This window comes from Trachemys scripta, chromosome 9 (genome assembly GCF_013100865.1).
Source record: "Trachemys scripta elegans isolate TJP31775 chromosome 9, CAS_Tse_1.0, whole genome shotgun sequence".
NCBI classification, from domain to species: domain Eukaryota; kingdom Metazoa; phylum Chordata; order Testudines; family Emydidae; genus Trachemys; species Trachemys scripta.
In genome coordinates, this window is record NC_048306.1 from 85,437,169 (window position 1) to 85,450,725 (window position 13,557).

General features: G+C 41.4%; 1 protein-coding gene across 1 annotated transcript in view; it reads right to left on the reverse strand.

Moving 5' to 3' along the window:
• Nucleotides 1-13,557, reverse strand: part of SI (sucrase-isomaltase) — a 155,917-nt gene that overhangs the window by 98,396 nt on the left and 43,964 nt on the right. Inside the window, exons 15-21 of the mRNA XM_034781458.1 lie at nucleotides 7,433-7,550; nucleotides 5,967-6,138; nucleotides 4,396-4,512; nucleotides 3,690-3,844; nucleotides 3,087-3,171; nucleotides 1,555-1,611; nucleotides 708-832 (exon numbers count right to left, since the gene is read on the reverse strand). Coding sequence (XP_034637349.1) covers nucleotides 708-832; nucleotides 1,555-1,611; nucleotides 3,087-3,171; nucleotides 3,690-3,844; nucleotides 4,396-4,512; nucleotides 5,967-6,138; nucleotides 7,433-7,550 — 829 coding nt within the window. The remainder of the gene's footprint in view (nucleotides 1-707; nucleotides 833-1,554; nucleotides 1,612-3,086; nucleotides 3,172-3,689; nucleotides 3,845-4,395; nucleotides 4,513-5,966; nucleotides 6,139-7,432; nucleotides 7,551-13,557) is intronic.

Below are 13,557 nucleotides of genomic sequence, written 5' to 3' on the forward strand. Positions count from 1 at the left end.
ATTAATCATGAAAGTGTATGTCAATGCTTTCAGCTATTACCAATCTCAAAGTTTAAATACTAAACCCAATAGATCATTTTTTCCTCTTAATTACGTGGGTATCAATCTGTTATTCCAAGAAAGGAATTTGGTCTAACATCCACACTTTGTCCCACAGGCAATAATCAGCCTGAGCAACTGATCCTTCATATTCACACAGGGCAACAAGGGAGCATCCCTTTCATCAGTAGTAGAGATGGACGACAGTATTCACCACAGTGCTGCTAATCACACATATGGGCTAGCAGGGAGAGGGACCAATTGGTGCAGACTACTTACCCCCACTTCTCTGGAGCAAAGGGGGACCCAGAGACCAGATTGAGAGTCTGTGTCATAGTCTGGTTTCTAGTCTGTTCCTAGGGCACGTTGACACTTACTCAGGACTTGTGACAAAGCTACAATTTAACCCTCTGTGTGCAAATTGACAAGCAAATTGGGCCATATGTTTGACTGTAGAGCTTCAGGACCTGATCCAAATACCACTGAAGTACTGATCCTGCACCCCTGGCTACAGTGGGACTTTAGCCTGACTAAAGAGAGTAGGATGCAATTGACTTCAGACATTCCCATATGATACACCCAATGGTTTGAAATCTGACAATTCTGAGCCCACTCCTGAAATCACATTACGGAACAGTGTGATCAAAGTGCTCAGCCTTAAAACGTACCTGTACAATGTTGTATTAGCTGGCTGCTGAATAGGAAAAATGTAGCCTCCTCTCAGATGAAGTCCTAGTTTGTCTGCTGGGAGATACATCTCTGCTTGTTTTCTTCTCCATACTACTCTTCCACCCTAATTTATGGGAATGGAAAAGAAAATGGGTATTTTACATTACTCACTACAGAGAATGGTTTCTCACATCCTGAGCTTCCATTCCAGTTCCTCCAGTTATAATACATGAATGTCTATTCAGACACGGTCTGCCTACTACCTCAGAAAATCACCCTACATTACAACAGCAAACAAAAAACATTTACTTTTTGATTCCAGCACGATCAACACACAAAGAAAAGCCAATTCATCTTGGAAGGCTGAAAGTAGACGCTGTCCTGTGTCAAGCACAGGGTAGAACCTTACCTTCCTTCTTCAGCCAACAGGCAGAAGAATTGGCACAGAAGTGGTGAATTTAATTTCTTTAGAAATAAGGATATCATGCCAGTGTTTGAATGCCCAGAAGAGACTGCAAGTATTATTATTATATTTTACTATTTATTTACTGATGTTGGTGTTAACAGCACTGTACAGAATGTAGAAGAAACATAAATCTTGCTTAACATTTGTTACAAACTCTCTCTCTTCTCCTTTCTCTCTATCTATTCCTCCTCCTTCCCTTAATTATCTCTCTCCCATCTTCTCCTCCATTTCTCCCTTCTCTCTCTCTCTCAACTTTCTGCTTCCTTCATGTTTATCTCCTCTACCAGGTCTAACAATCACAACCCATCCCATAGAGGACAATGTTGAGAAGAACACACAGACATGGACTCAGCCCAGCCTTATTATATGCATTTACTTACTGTTTCATAGTCATACCATACTGCATCAGGAATATATGCTGTCACTGTTTCCACCCCCTGAAATGAGAATAAAGAAACATCTTTCATATTTGAAGACAAATCAAATAGCAACTAAAGCAGCATTTCCAAAGTGACAATTTCAAGCTGACAAGAGAATTTCAATGATATTTGTTCTGATTTTTGTTTACGAAGAAGGACCTTTCTCTATAATGGTCTGGTCAACGTATAAGACTTTTTTTCCCCAGTATCACAGAAGTTAGAATAGAAAAAAAAATGTCCTTGTTCATCCATGTGCAATGAAGATTTATGCCCTAAAGTAGGCTTATTACTGATCTATGTGGTCTCATTTTAAATGTGCCATGCAATGAGGCTTCTGTCACGTTCCTTGTAGATGGGACAATCAGAAATTTTCCCTGATACTTAGTCTCAATTCTTCCTTTCTTTTATCCCATTTCTCCTAGTCATATCCCCTTGTACCAAACTAAATAATTCTTTTGGGGTATCTACACCTTCAGGTGTTTGTAGATTTTTATCATAGCCCCCCCCCCCCCCCGCCTTTTAAATGTTGTTTAGCCAAGCTATGCACAGCTCTTGCTTTTCACTTTTCTTCATGAATCAGTCCTTCTAGCTCCTAATCAATGTTGCTTTTCTCTGAATCCCACCAACTTGTTAAAATGTTAGTAGAATGGAGATACCCATAAATGCATATAATAATCCTAGCAAAGTCACATCAGAACCATAGAGGGACTATTACATCACTGCTCCATGATACGATACTTGTGTGTGATATGCAGCCCAAAAATCACACTGGCTCATTTTGATATTGTATCATGTTGCAAACTCATGTCTTATTTGATATTTACAATTACCCCAAAATCTCCTTTTGTGTTACTTTGTTCCAGATATTTCTTTTCAGATATGCCTTGTTTTGTACACTTAACAAATGTATTATGATAGAGCTTGAAAAATGCGATTGCATATGTGAGATTGAGGGCCAAAGGGGAAATTTTGAATTAATGAGGGTCATCATTGCAACATGAATAATCCATGATCTTGGTGTTCTCCAGTTAAATTACAAAGAGATGAAGAGAAGCTGCTTGTGAATTTTAGAAACATGTCTTGACAAACAATTGTATCATGTCCTGTCCCTCTGATCTACCTGCTTGTGAATGGTCACATTCATAAGTGTTTCTGCATTAGTTTAGCTATAACTGATGTTTGCTCTGCTAGGTCATGGTTCACTGGTTACTTGATGAAATTATCTGGTCAACATGTGTATGTTGGTAAACCTATCCAACCAATCAGCTACAAGGAGAACAGCCAGAAGTCAGATGTATTCTTTGCAGCATAGAAGAATCCAAGGAAACAAATGGTCTAATGTAAAGACAATAGGGTGCCCTCCATTGTATTAGCTATTACAAATTTTAGAGATACACAGTGATGTTTAGGGGGAAAATTGAGTCCTAAATAATATGAATGTCAGTGCTCAACAAAGAGTTCAAAGATAGATTTTAATATACAATCAAACATACTGGGTCCAGTACAGGAGTGATAAGAAGACCAGGGCCCCACAAGAACTGTCGATCAATAGCCCACGTTGCTTCATCTGAATAGAACCTAAAAGATGGAGAAAGTAGCAGAATTTATTTTGTTTGTTTGAGTATTGCCATGGGTAACACTACATTGCCTGGAATCAGCACAGAAGAATGGCAACACTGATAACTGGAAATTTATAACACTATAGCTTGTTTTTAATCTCGATATGAAGAAAAATCAGACAATGCCAGAAATACATTCCCGTGTTTCCTTATTTAGTTTATAATTATATTTTTCATATATTTCCTGTTTAGAAATAGTTTGTTTAAGAGTTTAAGAGCTAGGAAATGCAACTTCTAGAATGTGCAGCATGCCAAAAAGTCATTTTCTTATTTACCACTGACATTTCATACCTTTCACAGCAGGTGTTAGAGCAAATGATAATAATTTAGACAGCTAGATGTGATTTATGACTGATCTTTCTTAAAAGCTATTGTATTATAAATATGATGTATACAATAGCATCAAACTCTGCCCTATTGAATTCCCTCTTTCCAACAAAAAATACTGTTTATGCATATTTTGATCAGTGAACTTACTCGTGAAGAAGTGGTCTCACTACTGTGTCTCCTTGTGTATGAGCTTTGTAAAAAAGGGTGTAGAGGTAGGGCAGTAAAGTGTATCGAATGTTCAAGTAGTTTTTTGATGATCTCACCAAAACAGAATCTGCCCCAAATATAGCCGGATCCTGAGGCTGAAAATAAAGGTTGGATTGTTATTGTTGTCATGAAGAAGGAAACGTGTTTTGGAGAACACTGTAGGCCAAATCCACTATAAGCAGCTGCAACTCTATTGGAGTCCACATGAACAGTGACACAATGAGGTTGCAGCTGCTGATTCCAGTGGTGAACTTGGCACAGTACATACAATTATTTCCAATGGAGGTGACTCTTTTGGAGTTAGAATTTCATTAAGACAGCCTACGAATGTAAAATTATCAGCTACAATCCAGTGAACTATATAGCTCACTTCGACCAGAAAACTTAATTGAACAGAGTATTAGAATGCAGGAGACAGAATGCCTACACTATGCTAGTAGGACAGCAGTTGTTTCAATGACTGAGTAAATATTAACTAAGGACAACAGAAATAATTACATTACAGTGGATTTGTTCCAGTTCTTTTGTGCTAGTGGAGATACAGAATGCTAGTAGTCTACTTGTAAGTTCATTGATACAACAGTAGTAGGAAATTGGTAATGTAATTATATCTTTAAGGAACTTTTTAAGAGTATTTGTAACCTACCTTGTAATTTTCAGCATTGTGATTTCTGCAAAATGGATAAAATGCTCCAACTTGCATCCATCGTCTGCAAAGTTCTTCTGTGACATCATCAAAGAAACCACAAATATCTGCACCAATCTAAAAAATTATACACAAAGTGTGTGTGTGTCAAAATGCTGTATATACCCTATATGTATTATACAGCATACTACATCTCTACACATATTTTTAATTGGCATACTACCAGTCTTACAAAGATGATATGCAAACTGAAATGAATAATTTCCAGTGAATAATCAACATATCCTTAATTGCCACAATAGCCAGGCTGAGAGAGGTGTTCAGCATATTTCCACCTGACACTTTTCTTCTTTCAGATCTAATTTCACTCAGACCCAAAGCTGTCAAATGGCTTCTGTTCTGAATAACACACAGCCATTATCAAAGATTATTATTTGAAGGGGGGAATGTCAGGTATATCTCCTTTTAAAAAAATGCTCTAATATTTTTCAAAGTTTCTTTTAAACTTGATTTTAAGTTTATACCCCAAATGTTATAATGTAATAAAGAAACTTAAGTCCCATTTCAAACAGGACCATGTTAACACAAACGGAGTACTTTTTAGTTCTCTCAAAGTCTACACGGGGCACTTTCAGTGAAACTTTTTAGTGTGCACTGCAATTCACACACCCAGTAGATCACACTGGGCCAGGGTGACGAACCCTTACATTCTTTTGCACATTGGTGGCAATAATACGAAGTATTTTTCCAAGTAGCTCTGATGGAGCCCAACTGAGTGTAAAGGGCTCAACCTTGCACATCGCCTCTGAAATTTGTCCACCATTTTAAAAAAACACCTTCCTTTTCCTATTTCAGTGTGAAAGGCGCATCAGAATGGACTAGCGAGAAGTTAAAAGGGAAGAGAGTGGCATGATGGGGAAAGGAGTGGCTTGGTGTTAAATACATTAATTCGAGTACTTTTGTTGGAAAACATTAACACAGAGTGGGTGCTACCATAAATAAATGATTAAGAAATAATTAAATAACAGTAAGCAGTCTACAAGATGGCAGCACAGTACAATCACAGAAATGCAAATCTTGAAGATGGAATTTGGCCATTTAATTCATTTATAAATGAGCAATCCTATCCAACTGCCAATGCAGTGGCAAAACACTGTATAACGTCAGCTCATAGAGCTAATCACTGAAGATAAAACAATTATAAAGGGTGACAGATAGCTTGAAACATAGGACAGAGTACACTAGGACACAGTACACTTGATCACACCATAAGTCCATCTAGTCAGAAACCCAGCTATGGGAGTGGCCTATACCTGATACTTCAGAGGACGTCAAAAATCAGTAGCAACCGCACCATACTTAATCCAGCCAATTGTGTAAAGCTGTACATGAGGGATGAGAGTTGCTTGTTTGTTTTTTCTGGACTTCTGCCAATGACTGTTTATGTTTTAAAGAACAAGGTCATTATTAATATGGGTTTTGATTAGATAGCAAGCAACTATATGAAAAGATTGCATTGTTAATTCTTAATCTGTTGCTTTGAAGGGTGATCCCAAATAACTGTGACATACATAAGGTATCCCAAAGAGGTTAAATTCCAGCATTCCTGGTATCGCCCATCTCAGATCATTCCATGTAGCAGCATTATCCCCTAGCCAATGTCCTGTGTATTTGCCTGATCCAGCAAAAGTAGACCTAGAAATAGTAAGGCTTCTTTTTCCAGGGAAAACAGCTTGTATAGCTCTGAAAATTAAATGAAACTGGAATTAATACCACATGGTAAATGTACTTGAACTCTGATAGATTATCTGTTTTCCACATTGCTAATTAAAATTCATTAATTCGTAAAAATAATAAGGCTCAGGGATGTTGTCTCATTTCCAGTTAGCCAGATGTATTTTAGCTGAGCTCCTGATATTAACTCTCAGGCTAGGTCTATACTACCCGCCTGAATCGGCGGGTAGAAATTGATCTCTCGGGGATCGATTTATCACGTCCCGTTGGGACGCGACAATCGATCCCTGAATCGGCGCTCTTACTCCACCAGCGGAGGTGGTAGTAAGCGCCGCCGACAGAAAGCCGCAGAAGTCGATTTTGCCACCGTCCTCACAACGGGGTAAGTCGGCTGCGATACGTCGAATTCAGCTACGCTATTCACGTAGCTGAATTTGCGTATCTTAAATCGACTCCCCCCTGTAGTGTAGATGTACCCTCAGTAAGTTCTCTTTCTGAAACTGTTTAGCCCACTAAACTTTGGGCCAGATACTCAATTGGAATATACTGGCTTTACTTCAGTGGAGCTGCACCAGTTTAGATCAGTTGAGGGTCCAACATGTTAAGCTACCAATTTGAGTGTAGGGAGAAAGGAAATGTTGAAACCTATGATTTTTTTAAACCCACTGCTTAGAGAAGCAGAGAACAAAGCACAGAGAGAGCCCCTCTATTCTAACACTCCACAATTCAGAACCGGTCATGGAGGAGATGTGTGACTCACTGGAAACTTTAGATGCAAAATGGGATGAGGTGAAGACACATATCTACCAGGATAGTGGTCCTGTGGGCTGTGTTAGCCAGGACCAGAACCAGGACCATGGCTTTATTTGTTCTTCAAACAGAAATAAACTTGATTGAAATAGTCTTGAAATTACACCAACTTTGAAAATGATTCAAACATGGTTGGCAGTTCACTAGCACTTTTAAAGACAACACAAATTTTAAGACTTTTTTGAGTTGAACTTTAAATAGTAATGCAGGGTCTTCCTTCCATTAACTGATTCTACAAGCAAACTGGCCACATAGTCCTAAATTTTATAACAGGCTAGTGAATTTTGGTGCTTCAGTGTTGGATGCCCAGCTTCAGAAACCATAGAAGGACCTGATTCCCAGAAGGCAGATGCTCAACAATCTCTGAAAATCAAACTCCTTTAAAGAGTTTCAAAGTGGGTACCTAAAAATCACTAATCACTTCACTTTTGCAACTTTAAGCCACATACTCTAGTATAGCTTTATGTAACAATTGTTAGAAAGCAGTTCTTACTTATCAGTAGATAGAGTCATGGAATATCCATATAGACTGTGAACATCATAGTGTTTTCCCCAAGATTGCACTGAATCCATGCAAAGTGTCTTTGAATACATGAGTCCATCGAGAATACCTTTAGAAAATGATATGACAACATTGGAGTACGCCTTTATTTTGAATATTTGCAATCTTTTATCTTAATACATAACAAAATGCAGGGGCCCTTTTTGTTTAGTATTTACATTCACCACAGTGCTTCAAGAATGAAACAATGGGTGCTTGTCAATATCATATCATATGACAGTAGGTTAAGCTAGATTGAGGTACACTGGCTTTATTCATGTGTGTTTAAACTATGGTACTTTTCTGCTTTGGAGCTCCCTATACCTCATGGCAATCAATATGCGAACCCAGAACAATTCACCCATTATCTCTAATATTTCTATAAATGCAGCTTTTGTATCAGAGTGGAGTTTAGTGCATTGATATATAACAGGGGTCGGCAACCTGTGGCACGCGAGCCGATTTTTGATGGCATGCGGCGCGGGCTGAGCCACTCAGCCCGCCGCCACTCTGGGGTTTCCGCCACCGGCTCTTGCCAGCTGGGGTCCCACTGCCAGTCCCACTCAGCGCCCACTGCTGGCCTGGGTGAAGGAACCCCAGACTGGCAGTGGGCTGAGACCCCGGCTGGCAGAAGCCAGCAACCGAAACCCCACAGCGGTGGCGGGCTGAGCCGCTCAGTTGCTGCTCTGGGGTTCCAGCTGCTGGCCCCTTCCCAGACGGGGTCCCCGCCCCAGCCCCACTCACCTTGCTTCCGGCTGGGAGTTCCAGCACAGGCCCCCTGCCAGACAGACTCCGGCCCTGCTCAGCCCTACCAGCCGCCAGCTCCACTCACCTCAGCTCCCAATCTGGGGTTCCAGCTGCTGACCTCCTGCCAGATGGGGTCTGGATCTCTAGCCTTGCTCAGCCTGCTTTCTGGCCCGGAGTCCCAGCAGACTACTTTGGGCTCTGCTCCCAGCCTTGGATCAGTGCTCTGCAGCCTCCCCACTGTGGCCCACTGTCCCCAGCCTGGGAAAGTGAGGGTTGCACACGAGGCAAGAGGGGGTGCAGCTCAGCACTCCATCATAAAACTGCTTATATCAGACCACACTGCATTTGACCTTGTGCCTGCCTTCTACAACCATTTTTTTCCCCACTGAGAGTTGAAGGGAACACTTGACAAAATGGCAGCTCCTAAGAAAGTGAAGCTAGATGTCCTATCATTTCAGCCTACTTGGACAGATGTATTTGGATTTATCGAAAAGGAGGACCGTGCTATTTGTGCTTTCTGTTATGAAAGTATTGATTGTCGCACATCAAGTGTTTGACGATGTTTTGAAACGAAGCATGAGAAAACCTTTCTTGACAAAGTAGACAAGATTGAATCAATCAAAAAGGCAGTAGCAGCCTATGAGAAGCAAAGCAGTGTTTTTAAAAGCTTAAGTGTAAGTAAAAATCAAGCTACAGAAGGAAGTTACAAGATTGCACAGGGCATTGCAAAAAAAAAGAAAGCCGTTTACAGATGGGGAATATATAAAAGTTTTTCTCAGCAGTTCAATGATTTTATTCAATGATTTGCCAAATAAAGATACAATCATATCTAGAATAAAAGAACTGCCCATCTCTGCAGATGAGAGACGCATAAGTGAAATGGCAGAAAACATTAAGGAAAAGCAGATGAGTCGACCGCATTGAGAGATACAGCAGTGTTTAGTGTTGCAGTTGATGAGAGCGTGGATATAAACGATGTTCCACGTTCGGCAGTTGTTGCAAGATATTGTGCTTCCGATGAAATCCAAGAGGAACTTTGTTGCCTAAAACCCCTGCATGGCACAACAAAGGGGTAAGATATACTGGAAAGTTTTGTAAACCATTTTGAAGAATGAGGAGTTGACATCAGAAAAAAAAACATTCGGTGGCTAAGTCGTGGCAAGGTTTTGGTGCGCTTTGTAAACCGTTTTGATGCAATCAAGGCCTTTTTGTCGGAAAAAGAACAAAACTACCCCGAACTGGATGATGACAAATGGCTGTGTAAACTCATGTTTCTAATTGATATCACCGCTCACCTAAACGAACTCAACCTCTGTCTCCTGGTGCAGGGCAAACAGTTCTGGATCTTTATGAAGTCTGGAAAGCATTTGTTGTGAAACTAGTAGTTTTTTCCAGGGATATTCAAACTTCTACTTTCCGCTACTTCCAACTCATAAAAGAACTATCGACACGTTGCACTGTCAATGTCAATGAGATTGGAAAGTACATGCAAGACCTGGAATCAGAATTTTCTGACAGATTTCCCTGACACAGGGAAGAAAGGAGAGCAGCAGAATATGGACCCTGGACTTCAGAAAAGCAGACTTTGACTCCCTCAGGGAACTGATGGGCAGGATCCCCGGGGAGAATAACATGAGGGGCAAAGGAGTCCAGGAGAGTTGGCTGTATTTTAAAGAATCCTTATTGAGGTTGCAGGAAAAAAACATCCTGATGTATAGAAAGAATAGTAAATATGGCAGGCGACCAGCTTGGCTTAATAGTGAAATCCTTGCTGATCTTAAATGCAAAAAGGAAGCTTACAAGAAGTGGAAGATTGGACAAATGACCAGGGAGGAGTATAAAAATATTGCTTGGGCATGCAGGAGTGAAATCAGGAAGACCAAATCACACTTGGAGTTGCAGCTAGCAAGAGATGTTAAGAGTAACAAGAAGGGTTTCTTCAGGTATGTTAGCAACAAGAAGAAAGTCAAGGAAAGTGTGGGCCCCTTACTGAATGAGGGAGGCAACCTAGTGACAGAGGATGTGGAAAAAGCTAATGTACTCAATGATTTTTTTACCTCTGTCTTCACAAACAAGGTCAGCTCCCAGACTGCTGCACTGGGCAGCACAGTATGGGGAGAAGGTGACCAGCCCTCTGTGGAGAAAGAAGTGGTTCGGGACTATTTAGAAAAACTGGATGAGGACAAGTCCATGGGGCTGGATGCGCTGCATCCCAGGGTGCTAAAGGAGTTGGTGAATGTGATTGCAGAGCCATTGGCCATTATCTTTGAAAACTCATGGCGATCGGGGGAGGTCCCGGATGACTGGAAAAAGGTTACTGTAGTGCCCATCTTTAAAAAAGGGAAGGAGGAGGATCCGGGGAACTACTGGCCAGTCAACCTCACCTCAGTCCCTGGAAAAATCATGGAGCAGGTCCTCAAGGAATCAATTCTGAAGCACTTAGAGAAGAGGAAAGTGATCAGGAACAGTCAGCATGGATTCACCAAGGGCAAGTCATGCCTGACCAACCTAATTGCCTTCTATGAGGAGATAACTGGGTCTGTGGATGAGGTGAAAGCAGTGGATGTGTTATTCCTTGACTTTAGCAAACCTTTCGATACGGTCTCCCACAGTATTCTTGCCACCAAGTTAAAGAAGTATGGGCTGGATGAATGGACTATAAAGTGGATAGAAAGCTTGCTAGATCATCGGGCTCAATGGGTAGTGATCAACGGCTCCATGTCTAGTTGGCAGCCGGTTTCAATTAGGTTGGTCAGGCCCCAAGGATCGGTCCTGGGGCCGATTTTGTTCAATATCTTCATTAATGATCTGGAGGATGGTGTAGACTGCACTCTCAGCAAGTTTGCAGATGACACTAAACTGGGAGGAGTGGTAGATACGCTGGAGGGTAGGGATAGGATACAGAGGGACCTAGACAAGTTAGAGGATTGGGCCAAAAGAAACCTGATGAGGTTCAACAAGGACAAGTGCAGAGTCCTGCACTTAGGACGGAAGAATCCCATTCACTGTTACAGACTAGGGACCGAATGGCTAGGAAGCAGTTCTGCAGAAAAGGACCTAGGGGTTACAGTGGACGAGAAGCTGGATATGAGTCAACAGTGTGCCCTTGTTGCCAAGAAGGCTAACAGCATTTTGGGCTGTATAAGTAGGGGCATTGCCAGCAGATTGAGGGACGTGATCATTCCCCTCTATTTGACACTGGTGAGGCCTCATCTGGAGTACTGCGTCCAGTTTTGGGCCCCTACAAGAAGGATGTGGAAAAATTGGAAAGACTCCAGCGGGGGGCAACAAAAATGATTAGGGGACTGGAGCACATGACTTATGAGGAAAGGCTGAGGGAACTGAGATTGTTTAGTCTGCAGGAGAGGAGAAAGAGGGGATTTGATAGCTGCTTTCAACTACCTGAAAGGGGGTTCCAAAGAGGATGAGTCTAGACTGTTCTCAGTGGTACCTGACGACAGAACAAGGAGTAATGGTCTCAAGTTGCAGAGGGGGCGGTTTAAGTTGGATATTAGGAAACACTTTTTCATTAGGAGGGTGGTGAAGCACTGGAATGGGTTACCTAGGGAGGGGGTGGAATCTCCTTCCTTAGAGGTTTTTATGGTCAGGCTTGACAAAGCCCTGGCTGGGATGATTTAGTTGGGAATTGGTCCTGCTTTGAGCAGGGGGTTGGACTAGATGACCTCCTGAGGTCCCTTCCAACCCTGATATTCTATGATTCTATGATTTCCAGCGACTTGGCCCAATGTTTTCTTTTCTAATTATACCTGAAAAGTTCAATGAAAGTGACTTGAATTTGCTGTATTTCAGTGGATGGGTGTTGAAGATTTCAAAATGCAACTCATTCAGTTAAAAAGCTCAGAATTGTGGACATCAAAGTTTGTGGATCTGCGGAGTGCACTTGAAGCTACCGAGAGAGATCATGGGGCCTCTATTCTGACCTGCTGGATGTCCCTGCCAGTGAAATTTAACTGTTTGAAGAAAATTGCGTTTGCAATGCTTTCAGCATTTGGATCCACATACCTGTGTGAACAGGTATTTTCACACATTAAATCTGTCCTGTGTCTCTCTTGGAGCTGGTTAACAATTGATCACTCAGAAGCCTGTGTGCAGCTTAAAGTATCCAAATATGTGCCAGACATTGGAAAACTCAGCAAGGAAAAGCAAGGGCAAGGATCACACTAAACTGATAAGATCTGCATTTTAATTTAATTTTGAATAAAGCTTCTGAAACATTTTGAAAACCTTGTTTACTTTACATATAACAGTAGTTTGGTTATATATTATAGATTTATAGACTTTAGACTTCTAAAAAACCTTAAAATGTATTACCGGCACGCAAAGCCTTAAATTAGAGTGTATAAATGAAGACTCGGCACACCACTTCTGAAAGGTTGCCGACCCCTGATATATAATCTGATTCAGTTTGTCCAGGACATAAAATTATTAATTTTTTATCATATTTCTGTAGGTGATATTAAATAGTCACCACCTCTCTTCAGTGCCATTGCCTTCCAGCCCTTCTCTTACTAATAAATCTTGCTTTATTTTTCAGAACTGTCGCTCAGTATGGGCTTAACTGTCACCTTGATTGCATGCCTGTGTAGGGGAGTAAGGAGGCATAAGGAGCTTCCTTATTTCCCTGCATGGGTTATTTGCTTTGCTAAATCCTGCTAAGAGGGGAAGACCCACTGCTGTGCTGCTACTCTTTCTCCAGCACAGGTGTGTGGTCTCCTCAGTACAGAGGGAGAAGTAAGCTCTCAGAGATGCAGTCTGGGTCCTGCCTTGCTCACAGAGCAGCACAGCCATGCACACTGCCCCTTGCTTCGGCTAGAGTGCAAAGTGCCAATCAGCTCTGTACAGACGTTCCCTGCTCCTCGTTTCTTTCCCATTTTCCCACCTCCTAAATACTGCACTGGAAAAGGTTACAATGTATTTCTTACAGAGCAAAATCTTTCTACTTTTTTTATTAGAGCCTGACATCTATGTGTGATCAGAAAAAAAAATAGATATTTTTTACTTTCAATGGAGTCTAAAATTTTGCACTAAGTACTAGATTGTGCAGCCCTTTATCACCTTGTTGACCACTTCTTTGTACAAGCTGATGCACTGATGCCAATGGGACTATTCCTGTGAGCAACCGCTCACAAGCATGTGGAAAGATTGCACAACTTCATCTTTGTGGGGAAAAAGAACTAGGTGGCCTTCTTTATGACAGCAAAAGTAACACCGAAGGCCCAAATTCAGGTCCTCTGACAGAAGCTGACTATACATACGGCCTTTACATAAAACAGTACAGGCCAGGGCCTGAACCAAACTAAGCTGTTCAA